Source organism: Eptesicus fuscus, chromosome 6 (assembly GCF_027574615.1).
Source record: "Eptesicus fuscus isolate TK198812 chromosome 6, DD_ASM_mEF_20220401, whole genome shotgun sequence".
Lineage (NCBI taxonomy): Eukaryota > Metazoa > Chordata > Mammalia > Chiroptera > Vespertilionidae > Eptesicus > Eptesicus fuscus.
This window is the reverse complement of record NC_072478.1, coordinates 9,078,665-9,096,034: the sequence shown is the minus strand read 5'-3', so window position 1 is coordinate 9,096,034 and position 17,370 is coordinate 9,078,665. Positions and strand designations below refer to the sequence as shown.

General features: G+C 58.6%; 1 protein-coding gene and 1 long non-coding RNA gene across 2 annotated transcripts; one reads left to right on the top strand and one right to left on the bottom strand.

Annotated features, from left to right (window-relative positions):
- The first annotated feature begins 1,463 nt into the window (after positions 1 to 1,463).
- On the top strand, positions 1,464 to 16,592 carry ADAMTS10 (ADAM metallopeptidase with thrombospondin type 1 motif 10). Its single transcript, XM_008151448.3, has 24 exons — positions 1,464 to 1,663; positions 1,908 to 2,254; positions 2,610 to 2,766; positions 3,548 to 3,765; positions 5,413 to 5,496; positions 5,592 to 5,737; positions 6,130 to 6,173; positions 6,320 to 6,425; positions 6,513 to 6,659; positions 6,856 to 6,997; positions 9,509 to 9,616; positions 9,972 to 10,117; positions 10,207 to 10,270; positions 11,656 to 11,758; positions 12,016 to 12,149; positions 12,237 to 12,360; positions 13,178 to 13,258; positions 13,332 to 13,495; positions 13,582 to 13,708; positions 13,796 to 13,925; positions 14,230 to 14,434; positions 14,693 to 14,869; positions 14,946 to 15,105; positions 15,864 to 16,592. The coding sequence occupies exons 1-24, from the start codon at positions 1,576 to 1,578 to the stop codon at positions 15,971 to 15,973; spliced, it is 3,312 nt and encodes a 1,103-aa protein (XP_008149670.2). The 5' UTR covers positions 1,464 to 1,575; the 3' UTR covers positions 15,974 to 16,592.
- On the bottom strand, positions 13,193 to 17,071 carry LOC129149377 (uncharacterized). Its single transcript, XR_008556290.1, has 3 exons — positions 16,883 to 17,071; positions 13,934 to 14,318; positions 13,193 to 13,254 (listed from the first exon to the last, which is right to left on the bottom strand). It is a non-coding gene; the product is annotated as an uncharacterized LOC129149377 (long non-coding RNA).
- Between the last annotated feature and the right edge of the window lie 299 nt (positions 17,072 to 17,370).

Below are 17,370 nucleotides of genomic sequence, written 5' to 3'. Positions count from 1 at the left end.
CAATCGGAAATGAGGGAGGGGCTGGCAAAGCGGAGAGGAGGGAGATGAGAGGGGTGGTGTGCTTCGGAAAAAGGAAGGATGAAATCCAAGAGGAGGTTCACCGGGGCCAGAGAGAAGGGCAAAGTTTTCTCAGTGACCCCTGAACTCCACGCCCAGCCCAGCTCCTCTTCCCTGCCCTCTCCCTGCCCAGGCTCTGAAGAGGAAACAGGCCCAGAGAGGCTGGGGCTCAGGGATCTGACACCGTGGCACTAACTGAAGCCCCCAGAGGTAAAAAAAAAAAAAAAAAAAAAAAAAAAAAGCGGTAAACCTCAGCCCAGCTGAAGGGAGCAGCTGGGCCACAGAGTGCCAGAGAGTGAGCTCCCCATCACTGGAGGAGTCCAAGCAGAAGCGGGAAGTGTTGGCTTCTAAGTCGGTATCTTAGAGAAAACCTGGCTCCATCCCTCTGGAGCTGAACTGCCCTGTTTGGGGATCAGCTCCCAGACTTGGCCAGGCTGCAAAGAAAACAAGACAGTGTGTGATTAAGAGGGAGGAGGGTGGAGACAGAAGGGACAGGAGGGTTTGGCACAGAGTGGTGGCCCAAAGCGGTGTCTGTGTAGGCTGGCCTGGGGCAGATAGCAGCGGAATCCTGGAGCTCCCAGGAAGAAGCTGCAGGGAGAGGAAGCAGGACGGGGGCTAGCTGGGAATGCAAGGTTGAAGAGACAGCGCAGGGACCCAGACCATGCTGTAAGGGATTCCAGCTCTGCTGGCGAGGTAAATAGTGCTACCTATAGCAGAGCGTCCAAAGGCGTAGCCCGGGAAACGGGATGGGGAGGGAGGAGCCAAGCCCTAGCCTCAGGCTTAATCTGGGCCGAAACTTGACATTGACCTGCCTTCAGGAGTATCTGTGCCCGTTTCCCGTGCTGGCCTCCTGCCCCCTGTATTCGAGCCTTCTGGTCCAAGATCCACACGCTCCTCCCTGCCTCCAGGCCTTTGATCCTGCTGTTCTCTGCCTGGTGCACCGTCTCCTGTCTCTTCACATGGTTGGTTTCTTCTCATCCTTCGCACCTCTGCTTCTGAGCCTCCTCGTTATTTCTTCTAGATACCGTGTCACATCTGAACTCTTTATTTACTTGTCTGACATCTGTCACTCCCAGGAGACGGAGCCCAAAAAGGGAGAGCAGGCATCGTGTCCCTAACATGCTCAGTCATTACCCAGTGAGTGGATCCTCCCAGGGTTATTGCAGAAATGAAGTGAAATGGTGTGAAATTGCTCAGGCCCGTAGCAGGCACATAGTAGGTGCTCATAGAGCCAAGAGTGTAGGGAGGATTTGGGGTGGGAACAGGGAGCTACGTGGTAAGGAAATGCATTTGGAATCTTCCAACCAGGGGAAATGCCTTGGGCATCCTCCAGGCTGGGAGTAAGGAGCTGCAGGTCCCCCTGTCAGCCCCGTGAGGGGACTGACCCAGCTCCTCTCCCCCCCCCCTACCCCCGCCCAGGAGCCCAGTGATGCTGCCCAGGCTGTGAACAGGGAAGGCGGCACTGTGGGGGCTGCCGGCAGCCAGGGCAGGGGAGAGACATGTGGACACGTGGTCTCTATGGCTCCCGCCTGCCAGATCCTCCGCTGGGCCCTCGCCCTGGGGCTGGGCCTCACATTCGAGGTCACACACGCCTTCCGGTCTCAAGGTAGGGGTGGTCCAGGGGCGTCGGTGGGGAGGGAGCAAGAAGCGAAGGAGGGATCAATGAGCCTGGGACTGCAGTTGTCGGGGGAGGAGAGTGGGGAGGCCCCGGGGTCAGGAAGTCCAGAGTCTTGCAGCTGGTGGCCTAGATTCAGGAGCCAGTGGGGCTAGCGTCACCTGCCCTACAGACAAGCAGCCAGGACACAGGGTCCTTCCCAGGGCCCACCCAGGCCTCTGATCCTCGCCTACAGATGAGTTCCTGTCCAGCCTGGAGAACTATGAGATCGCCTTCCCTACCCGAGTGGATGACAACGGGGCACTGCTGGCCTTCTCGCCCCCTGCCCCCCGGAGGCAGCGTCGGGGCACAGGGCCTGCAGCAGAGTCCCGTCTCTTCTACAAGGTGGCTGCACCCAGCACCCACTTCCTGCTGAACCTGACCCACAGCTCGCGCCTTCTAGCAGGACATGTCTCTGTGGAGTACTGGACACGGGAGGGCCTGGCTTGGCAGAGGGCTGCCCGGCCCCACTGCCTCTATGCCGGCCACCTGCAGGGCCAGGCTGACAGCTCTCGTGTGGCCATCAGCACCTGTGGGGGCCTGGTGAGCAGAGGATTCTGGGAGGAAGGGAGGAAATGCCTATGAGTTTGGGAGTTGAGAAAAACACTTCTAAATATAAGTCAGAGAGGAAATCATAGTGGAAATATTCAATACATTTTGAGCTAATCAAAAGGATTAGCTAATTTAGGGTGCAGCTAAAGCAGTACTTAAAGGAAAATGAATAGCATTAGGTCAGGCTAAAATGTAATCAGCTAAATATCATTCTCAAGATATTATAAAAGGAATAGCAACCTAAACCCAGGAAGATAAAAGGAACAAAATAAAAGAGCTATGACCCCAGGGGTCCTGGGGACCAGGAACTGATCCATGCCCTCTGTCCCACTTCCCCCACCCACAGCATGGCCTGATTGTGGCAGATGAGGAAGAATACTTGATTGAGCCTCTACAAAGTGGAGCCAAAAGGGGCCGGGGCCCAGAGGAGAGTGGCCCCCATGTGGTGTACAAGCGTTCCTCCCTGCGTCACCCCCATCTGGACACAGCCTGTGGAGTGAGAGGTACATCTGTCTGGGGATGGGTAAAGGGGCCGCACAACATCTTTACCGTAAGGCAGAGGTAGGCAGCAGTGTCTCTTATCCAGAAGGTCAGCAGGCAGCTACGTGAGGGGAGGATTAGCATCAGTCAGACAGCGGAACAGTGGGGAACAGCCCGTCCATCACTGCCAGAGTCCAGTGGTCCAGCAGGACACAGGCAGCTGGATAGCCATACAGGTGCTTGGGTGTAGAACCATCTCCAGGATTACTGTCTGGCTGGAAAACTATGGCTGTCTGGTGGGATTGCAGAGGTCTGGGACATTCCGTGGTTGTATAACTGGAGAGGCTGAGACTAGGATACTATGGCAGTCAGACCACCACCGTCAGTTGTACAGACAGAAAGCTGGATGGCATCACAGGCTAAGGCACAGTCAGTCGGGCAGTAAGGCCATCAAAGCAGCTGTTTTGTTCTGTAGCCAAACAGTTGTGCAGTGTGTTGATTAGGAAGCTCCGTATGTGGAAGGCCAAGAAAACATACCATCACTCAGTTCCAGCCGCCAGTCATGGTAGTTGTCGTGGTGTACCCGGCAGCGGTTCAGCCAACCAGTTTGGCAGTAGGGTAGCCACGTCGTGTAGAACCAGATATCCACTTAATGGAGCATTTCTAGAACCAGACATTGGACAACGGGGATACCCACTAGCAAAAGAACAAGGTATTTGACGGCCCATTTGGGCAGGTGGATCAGCATACGGGGAATTGGACCAAAAGAGCCAGCAGCCTAATGACCAGAAATTATCCATCCAGACGAGAAACCGTGGAAGGGGCGGCCATGGTGGCTGCGCACCCTGAAGCCGCCACCTGCCAGGCCCCTGGGCAATGAAACGGAGCGCAGCCAGCTGGGTCTGAAGCGCTCCGTCAGCCGAGAGCGCTACGTGGAGACCCTGGTCGTGGCTGACAAGATGATGGTGGCCTACCACGGGCGCCGAGATGTGGAACAGTACGTGCTAGCCATTATGAACATTGTAAGTGCCTCCCCCTCCCAGGGAATGAAGCCCCGAGAACCTGGAGCCAGCCTCCAGAGGTCCGGAAAAGGGTGTCACCATCCCACCCCCACCTGCTACCTGAGGCCAGAGAAACAGAATGGAGGGGGGACAGGGAGAGAAGGGAAGACTGCAGAGCCCAGTGCCTAGGAGCATGGACTCTGAAGCCAGCTAGCCTGGGCTGAAATCCCAGCTCTGCCACTTTTTAGTTGTATGCCCTTTGACCAACGACTGCACCTCTGCCTTGGTTCACTCATATGTAAAATCTATATATATAAAAGCCTAAGCAACCAAACAACCGAACGACTGAATGACCGGTCGACCGGTTGCTATGACACGCACTGACCACCAGGGGGCAGATGCTCATGCCAACATCCCGTGGCCCCTCCCCCCCCCCGCCGGCCAGCCCCCTCAATTGGCCCCGTTTGCTGGCCAGGCCGAGGGACCCACCCATGCATGAATTCGTGCACCAGGCCTCTAGTGAGGATAATAATAGTATTCGCTTTATAAGATGAAGGTGGCTGCAGTGACTAGATAAAGCACTGGGTACACAGTAAGGGTTGCATAATTGTTTGCTATATAAAAATCAGCATGCAGCTCGCAGGTACATGTTGAGGTTACCAGTACACACATGGGCACACATCTGTATGCATGTGGAGTTCTCACTCATACACTTGCCTGTGGATTCATACAGCTGACCTTGCTGACCCACATTCAGTAGCCATATTAGATCTCAAGACTCTGGGCCCCTCTAAGTCTCAGTTTCCCCCTCTGTAAAATGGGGTTGTAATAGTATCTACAATAGAGCATGAGAGTTGGCGGGAGGGAAGCCAGACAGAGCAGTTGGCACATAAGAAGGGCTTGATGAGTGGTGCTCTTGTGTCACTGAAGCAAAATGGGAACGAAAAAGTTCAGCAGACAGATGGCTCCATGTTCACATGACGGCGTATCTGATTCCGCCACTTTCTTCCTCAGTCCTGCCTCTCTCTCCCTTAGGTTTTCAAAGTTTCCTAACACCTGCTAGGGTTTCTGTGGGCTTCCACTTTGGGGCATTGATATCCTAGGGCTCCAGGATCACTGCATGGTGTGACCTGCATCATTTGTACCCTCTCAGCCCTGGGCCACATCCTCCTTCCCGCTGACCACTATCTCTAGAGCTTCCTGCCCCCACACTTCCACCTTTTTGTAGTGATGCTCAAATTGGTGTCTTTAGATGGCCATGGAATGAGGCACATCCCTCAGGCCATCGCTGGGCAGAGACGCTCAAGGCAGCCAGGGGGTTGGCAGGGGAGGGATGAAGGGCAAAAACAAAACTGACTAGCTGAGCAAGGGTGAGTCAGAAAGAAATGTACTGGCAAGCAACCAGTACTTTGCAGGCAGGCTTACCAGATTTGAATCCCACTTATGACACCTACCAGCTGTGTTTTCTGATCTCTCTGTGCAACAGTTTGCTCATCAGCAAAATGGGAATAACAGTACCTACTCATGCAAAGATATATGGACAGACTTAGCCTGAGGCTGGGCATACAGCAGGAATTTGATTAAGCGAAGCTGTTATCGTTGTATTTTCATTGTTTGCTACTCTGGGCCCCTCTTAAGACTCCGTTTCTCTTGTTTCTTGGAGGTCAGGTTGCCAAACTTTTCCAAGACTCGAGTCTGGGAAACATCGTTAATATCCTGGTCACACGGCTCATCCTGCTCACAGAGGACCAGGTGCGGGGGGGCCCCACCCCTTTCCCCGCACACCAGTGCCGCCTGCCCTCTCTGGGGTGGCTGGCGCCCATGCACCTCACTCTGTCCATCCTCAGCCCACTTTGGAGATCACCCACCATGCCGGGAAGTCACTGGACAGCTTCTGTAAGTGGCAGAAATCCATTGTGAACCATAGCGGCCATGGCAACGCCATTCCGGAGAACGGTGTGGCCAACCATGACACAGCGGTGCTCATCACGCGGTGAGGGTTGGGGAGGCCTCCGACATGTGGGCCAGGGGAACGGGTAGTTTAGGGGACCATGCAGGTCCAAGCAGGGGAGCACCTGCTAGATGGAGAGGCTGGGACTATTCAGCTGCCCCCTTGGGGAGCCAGAGATGGGAGGGGCAGCTGGGAGCCTAAGCATCTGGGAAGGCGGGTATTGGGCCATTTGAGTGCTAATACACTCCTCTCAGTCAGTCGTCACTCATGTACCCCATTATCCCCAAGGCAAGCTGGAGCCCGAGCGTGAGGCCTCGGGGGAGAGGCAGGTAGCACTCCCAAGCAGACCTTAACCCCCAGAGACAGGCATGGTGGCATCATCGGGGCTTAGGGAGGCAGCCCAGCTTCCTCATCGCCCCCCTCTCCTTCCACAGCTATGACATCTGCATCTACAAGAACAAACCCTGCGGCACACTAGGTACCCATGCCCCTAGGTTTCTGGCACCTAGGAAGGCAGTGGGCTGGGTGGCCCTGGCCCTGGTGAGGGTGGGGACCTGGCAGGGTGGATGGGGCCAACCAACACAGCCCTGAGCCCCAGCCCCACCCCACGGGCCCATCTCCCAGGTCTGGCCCCTGTGGGAGGGATGTGTGAGCGCGAGAGAAGCTGCAGCATCAATGAGGATATTGGCCTGGCCACAGCGTTCACCATTGCCCACGAGATCGGACACACGTGAGGCCAGGGGACACAGGAAGGGGAGGACAGGAGGGTCCAGGCAGGTTCACCGGCACCCAGCACAGCCAATACTCCTCTCCCCAGGTTTGGCATGAACCACGACGGCGTAGGGAACAGCTGCGGGGCCCGGGGCCAGGACCCGGCGAAGCTCATGGCGGCCCACATTACCATGAAGACCAACCCATTCGTGTGGTCATCCTGCAGCCGCGACTACATCACCAGCTTCCTGGAGTGAGGATGGACCTGCCTTTCCTGCCTAGAGGCTCACACTCGTGTTGCGGGGCGGGGGTCCCCTGCGTATCAGGGCTGCCTCTGAGAAGGGTTGTGTCGCCTGCAGGGGCTGCTCCCCGGGACCCCACCCAGCCGGACCCCCTGAGCTCTTGGCCTGCAGCCCCCCAGCATGACAGCTGCTTTCCTCTTGCCACAGCTCAGGCCTGGGGCTCTGCCTGAACAACCGGCCCCCCAGACAGGACTTCGTGTACCCAACCGTGGCGCCCGGCCAGGCCTACGATGCCGATGAGCAGTGCCGCTTCCAGCATGGAGTCAAATCGCGTCAGTGTAAATACGGGGTAGAGAGAGCCTTCCTGCTTTCCTTCCTGGGAGGGGAGGGGGTGGCAGGGGTGGGTGACTCTACTCTACATGGGCACCCCCACCCCAGGCAGTGGGTTTGGGAGAGCCAGGAAGAGGAGTGAGCCCCGTGGGGCCCGGGGGCACAGAGGGGCCTTGGGTTATACAGATGTCACAATCAGACAAGATTGGGGACAAGAGTGGAATCTCCTGGCTCTCCAGACCCCTGATTTGGAAACTGGGCTGGGGAGACTGGGAGCATGTCAGACATGTCATGCTCCCAGTGCAGCATGTCAGACTGCTGCAGGACTGGAGTCCCGAGAGCCCTAACTGGCCATTTTTAACCAAACATTCAGACATGGTGGAAATGGTTTCCCTGGGGAAGAACCATTTTCCCCACTTGGCAAAGAACTGGACACCCTGTCTGCACTCCCCACATCCCCTACCGACCGGTGCACAGAGCTGCTGGCCCCAGTCCTTTGCTGGACGAGCTCTGAACCTCATTACTACTCCCCAACTCTTTCCTGAGATTTAGACTCAGCTGCCAAAGCCCCAGCGATGCATAAAGAAGTCAGCTAGGGTCCTTCTCCCAGCGTCCCCCGGGGAGCTGGAGCCTGCTGGCCTCCTGCCTCAGCCACCAGGGCCACCAGCTGCCCCTCGACTGCCCACCTCCCTCCCCTAATTCCCAAAACACGCTCCCTGCCTCCTCACAGCCTCGGCCCCAGGAGCCTGACCCAGTCCCAATACTTCACACCCTCCAAACTCAGAAAAGGTCAGAGTTTGCAAGGCCATGTCCAAGCTAAGGCCATGTTAACGCAAAACAGGGAGTAGGCAGCTTGTTAACATGCCCTCACTCCATTTCAGTGCAAGACGAGGAGATAAACCCGGGATCAATTTATATGTAATGGACATTCCTCTCTTGCCCCCACACCCTGACTTGACTGGTGACTATAGCCCTCTCTAATGAATTCCAAAAGAATTCTGAAACTCCCTGGAGCATCTGCTGCGCCCCGGGTATCCTCACAATAACAGCGGTTGGCATTTACCGAGCATTCACTAGATGCTAAGTATGTGCTCTATAGCATCTCACTTAAGCTCCTCATGGTCCTATTATCCCCACATTACAGATGGAGACACTGAGGCGTGGGGAGAGTGCCTTTCCCAGAGTTGATATTTAAATCCCGGTCTCTCTAGGACCAAATTTTATAGAGGTGGGGGAGGGGAGGAAGTGCCAGATCGCAAACATGGATCAGTGCTAGCTGTAGGTTAAGTTGATTCTCCCTTTTATTTTTCCAAAGAACGTGTTCCTTGCCCTCCTGGGAAAGGGGAGTTGTTGACTACATGTAAATTGGTTAATATGTCTAAGGGGCTGGGCTTACCTAGCGTCTGGTCCAGGGTTAGCTATGGTCATGGTTACTCTGTAGCCGGGCATCTATGCAAGCCCTTTCATATCTACTCTGTCACATGCCTCTCAACCTTTTACGTAGGCAAGGCCCATCTAGTAGATGAGGAAACGGTAGGCCAGAGGGGGCAGATGTGTTGCAAGTGAGTTGGGGATGGAAGCATCCATACAGTCCACCGTGTGTCCTTGTGAGGAGGAGGGAAAGCCGGGCTGGGATAGGCACTCTCTCCAGGAGGCGTCAGAGCACGTGACATTGTTACAAATGGCCAGGAGGACACAGCCATGTGAAGCCAGAAGACCAGGCTGAGGTTTTAGCTGAGAAGTGTCCTCTGAAGGGGCAAAAGGCAGGGACCCTGGAGGGTGTTTGAGGGAGATCTCAAGGACAACCCTCCAAATGTGTCATGTACGTACAGGTCTCTCACAGAAGCTGACCCAGAAAAGGCCCCTTCCTGTGGTCACTGAGTGACTGCCTGGGACTGGTACAGGACTTGCTGCTAGATCCTGGCCCCGTCCAGGCAGCACCAGCCTGGCCCTGTCCTCTCCCCACCCTCCATAGATGAAAACCTGTGAGAACGTCCCCAGCTTAAGGGAAGGGAACAAGGAGAGAAGTTAGAGATGGGGCCCCGGACTGGAGCCATCTTCCAGGCCCGATCTTTCCGAACTGCTGCTCCTCCGTGGGCCGCTCTGCCCATCCCAGAAAGGAATCCAGAATCCTTCCTCTACATTCCTCAGCAATCCCACGTTTCCTTCTAGAAACTCGGGAGATGCCAGGGGCTGAACTGATAAGGGGTTACATCATAGACCCTTCAGTCAAAGGTCTGGGTTGATAACCAGGCTGCCCTTTAGTAGCTGTGTAACCTGCAGCAAGCGACCGGCCTGGCCTTGATTTCCTCGCAGTAAAATCGGGAGAAGGATGTCTACGGGAATGTGTGCCACACACAGGTGTTGAGTAAGTGCAGTGCATACGTAGGCAGAGAGGAGGGCCCAGGCCATACCCTGCTACCGTGTCCAAGAAGATTCCTTGAGACCCAGGGCCCCACTGCCCAGCCGGCAGTGAGCCTGGGTCCTCCTGAGGGAGGAGGGCGAGCTTGAGCGGGCATCTCGGCCGCAGGAGGTCTGCAGCGAGCTGTGGTGTCTGAGCAAGAGCAACCGGTGCATCACCAACAGCATCCCGGCCGCAGAGGGCACGCTGTGCCAGACACACACCATCGACAAGGGGGTGAGACGCAGGCCAAGGCCCGCCCCCATCCCAAGCCGTGCCTCTCGGGTCACGTGGTCTCTGGCCACGCCCGCTTCCTGCAGGTCCCGCCCCTAACCTGAGCCCGCACCCCCACACCGTCCCCAGCCCCGCCCGCACCGTTGTCCCAGGACTAGCTTCACGCCCCTTGAACGCTGTCTCTGGCTCCCTGGCCACACCCTTATGCCATCTGTGTGCACCCCGGTCCTCGAACCCCACCTCTGTCCCACTTCAGCCCCATTCCAGGGGAGCCGAGACCTCTGGCTGGGTGGGAGGGGAGCACCAGTCCCCTGAGGGTTTCCGAGCTGGACTCACCCCTCCCCCTCCCCCCCCACAGTGGTGCTACAAGCGGGTGTGCGTCCCCTTCGGGTCGCGACCTGAGGGCGTGGATGGGGCTTGGGGCCCGTGGACCCCGTGGGGAGACTGCAGCCGGACTTGCGGCGGCGGCGTGTCCTCCTCCAGCCGCCACTGCGACAGCCCCAGGTCAGTCCTCAGGACCCCCTGCGAGGAAATGGAGGGGGCCGCCCTGCTTCCCCTGCCCCATCCCTCTCCTGCTCTCCCACCCTTTCCAGGCCAACCATCGGGGGCAAGTACTGCCTGGGCGAGAGACGGCGGCATCGCTCTTGCAACACTGATGTGAGTTCCCCCAAGCCGGTCCCTCAGGGGAAAAGCCATAAATCAACTTCCAGGGAGCCGCCGCAGGCCTTCTCCCCTCCCTGCCCCTCTGCACCTGCCCCCACCCACCCAGTCCCAGTCTACGCCCCGCCCCCGCCCCCCGCCCCCCCCGCCCCCCGCCCCCCGCACCTCCTGGGGGATCTGGCTCCTTCCCATTTCTTTTAAATATATTTTTATTGATTTCAGAGAGGAAGGGAGAAATAGAAATATCAATGGTGAGAGAGAATCATTGACCGGCTGCCTCCTGCACGCCCCCTACTAGAGATCAAGCCCGCAACCCAGGCATGTGCCCTTTGACCAGAATCAAACCGGGAACCATTCAGTCCACAGGCTGACGCTCTATCCACTGAGCCAAACCAGCTAGGGCTCTTTTTTTTTTTTTTTTTTTTTTTTTACCTATATATGTATATTTTTACTGATTTTGGAGAAGAAGGAAGAGGGAGAGAAAGATAAAAACATCAATGATGAGAGAGAATCACTGATCGGCTGCCTCCTGCACACCCCTACTGGGCATCCAGCCGGCAACCCCGGCATGTGCCCTGACCGGGAATTGAACCTCGACCTCCTGGTTATAGGTCGATGCTCAACCACTGAGCCACACCGGCCGGGCTCCTTCCGATTCTTGCGTAGATGAGTCTTCCACACCCCCTCCCTGCGTGGCCCAGTTTCCCCGGAGCCCTGCCCCAAAGCTGTCTCTCACTTCCCTGGCACTAGCCCGTAGCCCTCTTCTGACCGGGGCTGTGCCTCCTGTCTGAAACTCTCGCCTCGCCTGCATCGCCCAGCCCCGCACTCCCAGCCCCTCCTAGGCTGCACCCCTTTTCTCGGCTTCTCTGCCGCCCCTTTTTAATGCTGGGACCTCCCTGGCTCGTCCTGGTGTCAACCCATCTCGTGTGCACACACCCAGTAAGCACAACACTGTCTGCAGCGTGGAGTGCTAGGAGGGTGGAGAGCCACTGATGAGGGGTAGGCTCGTGTCTCTGAGGCGTCCACATGCCCCACACTCGCAAAGAGTTGGGCACCTTCCCCACTTGGCCTCGCTCCTTTATAGGTCTGCTCTCTCAAGAAAGGCCCCAGGCCTGAAACTAGAAACCCAGGCATCATCCCCAGCTTGCATCTGCCATCTAACGCGTCACCTAGTCCCTCTCACCTGTCCCTCCAGCCCCACTGCCTGCATCTAGCCCAGGCCACCATCCAACCCTTCACAGCCTCCTTCCTGGCCTCCCGGCCTCCAGCCTCACTCCTCTAGCTCATCTCTGCTCTGAGCATTAGTTCTTCGCCCTAGGCCTCTGCCCTGACTCCATCCCTGGACACCTGGCCTCCCTCCCTCTCCCATCTCGTGCCCCCAGGACTGTCCCCCTGGCTCCCAGGACTTTAGGGAAATGCAGTGCTCTGAATTTGACAGCGTCCCCTTCCGTGGGAAATTCTACACGTGGAAAACGTACCGAGGAGGTGAGTCGGGGGCTGAGGAAGCCGTGCGAGCACCCAACAGCAGGTGGATACAGCATCTTGGGGTCTGCCCTGAGCCCTCCCCTCACTCAAGGAGCCAGAATGCCAGACTGAATGCTGGGAGCCCCCATGCCATCTACCTAGCCTGCCTAGTCTTCATGGACCTGGGGTCTGTCCCTCTTGGCCTCACCTCCCCCAGGGAGCAAGCAGGGAGCCCCAGGGCCCCCTGGCCCTTGGTCTGATGGGACCATGCCCCCCAGGGGGCGTGAAGGCCTGCTCGCTCACCTGCCTAGCGGAAGGTTTCAACTTCTACACGGAGAGGGCAGCAGCCGTGGTGGACGGGACACCCTGCCGCCCAGACACGGTGGACATTTGTGTCAGCGGCGAGTGCAAGGTGGAAGGGACTTCCAGAGAGAGGGAAGGGGTGGGGACGGGGGACTGGGCACCTCACTGACACCCCCACCACCGCTGCCCTCCCCAGCACGTGGGCTGCGACCGGGTCCTGGGCTCCGACCTGCGGGAGGACAAGTGCCGAGTGTGTGGGGGCGATGGCAGTGCCTGCGAAACCATCGAGGGGGTCTTCAGCCCGGCCTTGCCTGGGGCTGGTAAGATACCCCTACTTCCTTGTCACACTCCCTCCTGGGCTGGGAGGGAGGCTGGCCCCACCACAGTAGTCAAAATTAGCAAATTCTCAGACCCAGGGACCCAGTGGAGTTGTTGAGACTCCAAGAAGTTTTGAGGATCCAGCGATGCCCCAGATCAGGGTCAGGGACTGGCTTAGGCTCTGGAGCCAAAATCTTGGCAATTAAAATATCCGAGGGGGTGGGGACCTAAATCTCTCCCCTGCCCCATCCAGGGGGCCTCCTGCCCATGTGTGGTTCAGGAGCTAGGTCAGAGGTCAGGCAGTTCGACCAGGACTTGGGACACATGTGGGCAGGGACAGGGGCTCTTAGGGGTCCATAAGCCATGAAGCCCCCTGCAAACCCTACTCTGAGTGCTAAGCCCACCACGTCACCTGTGTGGGTCGGGGCCTCTACAGTGGCCTCCTCTCTGCCCAGGCCTATACCTGCTGCTTACTGGGGTAGGGGGTGGAGGCGGGGCAGATCAGGCCACGTTGGTGGTTAGAGAGGCAGGTTCAAATCCCAGCCCAGCTACCTCCTATCTGTCAAACCTGGGCAAGTCGCTTTGCATTTTTTTTATTTTTTTTTTAGCTTTGCTTCTTTGAGCCTCAGTTTTGTTAAGTGTGAAATGGGCATGATGACGTCTACTTCATAGGGCTGGAGCTGGGGGTGCTGGAGCTAGGGGTGCAGTGTGATACCCTGGAAGCACTTAGCCCAGTAATGGCTCGCAGCTCTCATCCAGGGCTGCAGCAGGCAGGTGTGGGGGTGCGCCGAGTGGGTGACACCTCGCTTCCCTGTCCAGGGTACGAGGAAGTCGTCTGGATCCCCAAAGGCTCCATCCACATTTTCATCCAGGACCTGAACCTCTCCCTCAGTCACCTGGGTGAGATGGAGGTGAGGGGAGGAGGACTGGGGGTAAACTTGGCTGGAATTCTGACTCCTACACTCTCCCCCAGCCCTGAAGGGGGACCAGGAGTCCCTGCTGCTGGAGGGGATGCCCAGGACCCCTCAGCCCCACCGCCTGTCCCTGGCTGGGACCACCTTTCAGCTGCGACCTGGGCCAAACCAGACACAGAGTCTAGAAGCCCTGGGACCCATCAATGCATCTCTCATCGTCATGGTAATGGTGGAGCAAGGTGCAGGAGGACGCGGCACCCTTGTGGGGACTCCAAGCTTGACTTCCTTTTGATGCGCCCTCCACCCCAGGTGCTGGCCAGGACAGAGCTGCCTGCCCTTCGCTACCGATTCAACGCACCCATCATCCGGGATGCACTGCCCCCCTACTCCTGGCACTACTCGCCTTGGACCAAGTGCTCTGCCCAATGTGCCGGTGGTGAGGGCAGGGGTGGGGCCCGGGGGGCACTAGTCACCTGACCTTCTGGAGGGGGCAGGGCTGAGTGGGCCTCTCACCTGCCCCCAGGCAGCCAGGTGCAGGCCGTGGAATGCCGCAATCAGCTGGACAGCTCAGCCGTGGCCCCCCACCATTGCAGCGCCCAGAGCAAGCTTCCCAAGAGGCAGCGGGCCTGCAACACCGAGCCCTGCCCACCTGAGTGAGTACCTGCCAGGGTGCAGGGGCGGGTGACAGGTGCTGCTGCCATCAGAGAAGCACGTGGTCCCAGGATGGGGGGGACTGTGCTCCCCAAGGCTGAGCCAGGGCTCTCCTGGAGTCGGAGTGGGTGCTCCCTAGCCAGGTGCAGATAGTCCTTCTCCCTTGGGCTGCTGGGCCGCCCTGCCCCAGGTGGGGGCTTGGGCTGGGCCGTTTCCATGACGATGCTGGTTGCTGGGAGGAGGCCATGCTGGTGCGCAGGGTCAGGCTGCCCTGCCGGCACGCTGTTAGCCCCCGTGTCCCCACAGCTGGGTTGTGGGGAACTGGTCCCGCTGCAGCCGCAGCTGTGATGCGGGCGTGCGCAGCCGCTCCGTGGTGTGTCTGCGCCGCGTGTCCGCTGCGGAGGAGAAGATACTGGATGACAACTCCTGCCCGCAGCCGCGCCCACCCGTCCTGGAGGCCTGCCACGGCCCCACCTGTCCGCCCGAGTGGGCCGCCCTCGACTGGTCGGAGGTCAGCCGCCCCTTCCCACTTCGCCCACCCACTCCCTGTGCAGAAGGGGCAGGGCCTGGGCGCTGGGTGCCCCCTGAGGTACCCTCTGTAGTCACAAGTCCCTCCCGCTAGCTCTAGCGGACCCCCCTCGACTGGTCCGAGATTAGCCGGCCCCTCCTCACCATCCACTGGACCAGCAGCGCCCTCTCGGCTCCCTGTGCGCGTGGGGAAGGGAGGGGGGACCGCCTACTAAGCATGAACCGCCCCCTCCAACTGCAGTGCACCCCCAGCTGCGGGCCGGGCCTCCGCCACCGAGTAGTCCTTTGCAAGAGCGCAGACCACCGTGCCACGCTGCCCCCCGCGCACTGCCCACCCGCAGCCAAGCCGCCAGCCACCATGCGCTGCAACTTGCGCCGCTGTCCCCCTGCCCGCTGGGTGGCAGGGGAGTGGGGCGAGGTAGGTGGCCACCCCCGGGGGGCTGGAGGCCAGGGCAGGGGCGGCTGGGGAGTGGCTCATCCGAGGTGCCCCACAGTGCTCTGTGCAGTGCGGCCTCGGACAGCAACAGCGCGCCGTGCGCTGCTCCGGCCACACAGGCCAGCCGTCGCGCGAGTGTGCCGAGGCCCTGCGCCCCCCAGCCACGCAGCAGTGCGAGGCCAAGTGCGACAGCACGCCCCCCGGGGACAGCCCGGAAGGTAGGTGGGGCCGGAGGCCACGGGATGCCGGGCGGGCGCTGTCCAGAGGAAGCCACGGGAGAGGGTGGGGTCCTGACCTTTGGCCGGAGACCTCCCCAACCACTGGATGGCCAGCCTCACTGTCCCCTCGCTACAGACATGTACTAAGTGCCACTGTGTGCCAAGGGTTTTAGGCACCGGATCCTTTTTGGGAGCCCAAACTGGGGTTACTCCCCCAGCCACCTCCATGACCTTCGACTTACTCATCTCCACCGATAACGCATTATTTGCCTAATATTCTTTCTTTAAATCAGAGTTTCTTGACCTCAGGTACTACTGATGTGTTGGGCCACATGATTCTTTGTCATGGGTCTGCCCTGTGCATTGTAGGATATTTAGCAGCTTCCCTGACCTCTACCTGCCTGATGCCAATAGGACCCCTCCCCCCAGTGGTGATAACCAAAAATGTCTCCAGACATCGCCAAGTGCGCCCCCCCCCCCCCGCCCGGAGGAGGGGGAGTCACATCCCCTTGAGAACCACTTCTTTAAATATACCCTTTTTTCCCCCTATCAAAGTAAAAAATTTTGTACCTATTCCTGATACAGGAACCAAACTGCCTGAGTTCCCCTTCCACCTCTTGCCTTCCTTTCTCAACTGTGAGGGGGTGAAAAATATATTCACTTGAGAGGATGCCGCATTAGAGGGGTGGCATGAAATAATCCACGTGGAGCCCAGGGGCTCCGAGACCTGATTCCCAACCCCCTCCCGCCCTCTGCAGAGTGCAAGGATGTGAACAAGGTCGCCTACTGCCCCCTAGTGCTCAAATTTCAGTTCTGCAGCCGAGCCTACTTCCGCCAGATGTGCTGCAAAACCTGCCATGGCCGCTAGGGGACAAGCTGCCCCTGAGCCACAGCTGAGCGCCAGCTTGGGGGTGGAGGGGCCCGGCTGCAGCGGGCCAGTCTGAAGGAGCCCGCCAGGGCAGGAGCTGGGCGTGAAGGGTGAGATGGAGCGGAAATTATTTATTGGAAACCCATGCAGGGCCCTGGCTGGGAGATGGAGAGGGGCTGGCCATCCCCAGGGCCCCTCCTCAGCTCCTTTCCCAGTTCACAGTGAGACCCCCTCCAGGGTGGGTCGGAGAGGGGAACGACTGTTTGACTTAGCGCTCTTTCACCCACCCCTAGGGAGCCCCCTACGACCCCCCACCTTTGGTTGGAATACGTACTGTGAAGAGTGGGGGTGGGGAAGGGGTCAGCCAGTGCCCTGGTCCCCAACACTGCCCTTTCCCTCCACTCTGGGCTGGAGGGGGTCTATGTCCACCATGGGGAAAGGGAATTAGCAGGACTTCCTAACAGCCTCCCCTTGACAACACCAGCTACAGGGGTGGGTAAGAGGTGGGAAGATCCACCCCAACCTCTGCCCGGTTGCTCACCCCCATCGTGGTGCTACAGGCCCTGCCCTGGGGCCCACACACCCCTTGCCAGGAAGTGCTACATCAATAAAGTTCTGTCTTGTGTAGATTTGTGCACCTGGTGTGTGTGTGTCCCTAACCCAGGCTGGAAGCAGCCCAGCAGCCTGGAAGGGGGCTTTTGCCCACACAAACTAGAGCCCAGTGACCTTGGGGCAAATGCATGGCTTCTTGCAGAGTCTCTCACAGTCTCAGGGTCTGACACCTGCCATCCCAGCCACCAACGCTCTTGGTCACTCTCAGAGCTCCAGGCGCACCTGCCTTTGCTTGAGCTGTTTCCTCAGCCAGGTGTGCCTTCCCCTTCCCTCTTCATCTGGTGAGCTCCAACGTACCTGCTCTCCGCACAAGGGTGCCTTCCCTCATGCCCCACAAGGTGGAGGTCCTCCTGCCGACGTATTCACCCTTATCGCCCGGAGGCGTTAGCTGAGGTTTGCCGGTGCCAAACCAATCCCGTGAGCAAAGGTGCACCAGCAACTCGGAGAGAAAAGCGTGCCTCCTCATATGTGGCCACGAGGGGAAGACCCATCTTGGCAACCTCTAGGTAGGATGCTGTGCAACCCTGGGCCACAGGCATTTCCCCTCCCCCTCTGGGCCGGGCTTCCCAGCAGCTAGGCTTCTGCTCCCCCGCCTCCTGGCTGTGCGGCACAGGGAGGTGATGACCTCTCAGAACTGCCGTTTCCCCAGTTATCAAGAGGAGACCAGTACATGGCCTGCTGATTTCCCAACGATCAGGACGTGGGCCCACATTTTGTGGATCCCGTTTCTGCCAGATGCTGCTGGAGAGGCCTGCATCCCCGTTTTATGATGAGGAAATAGGGGG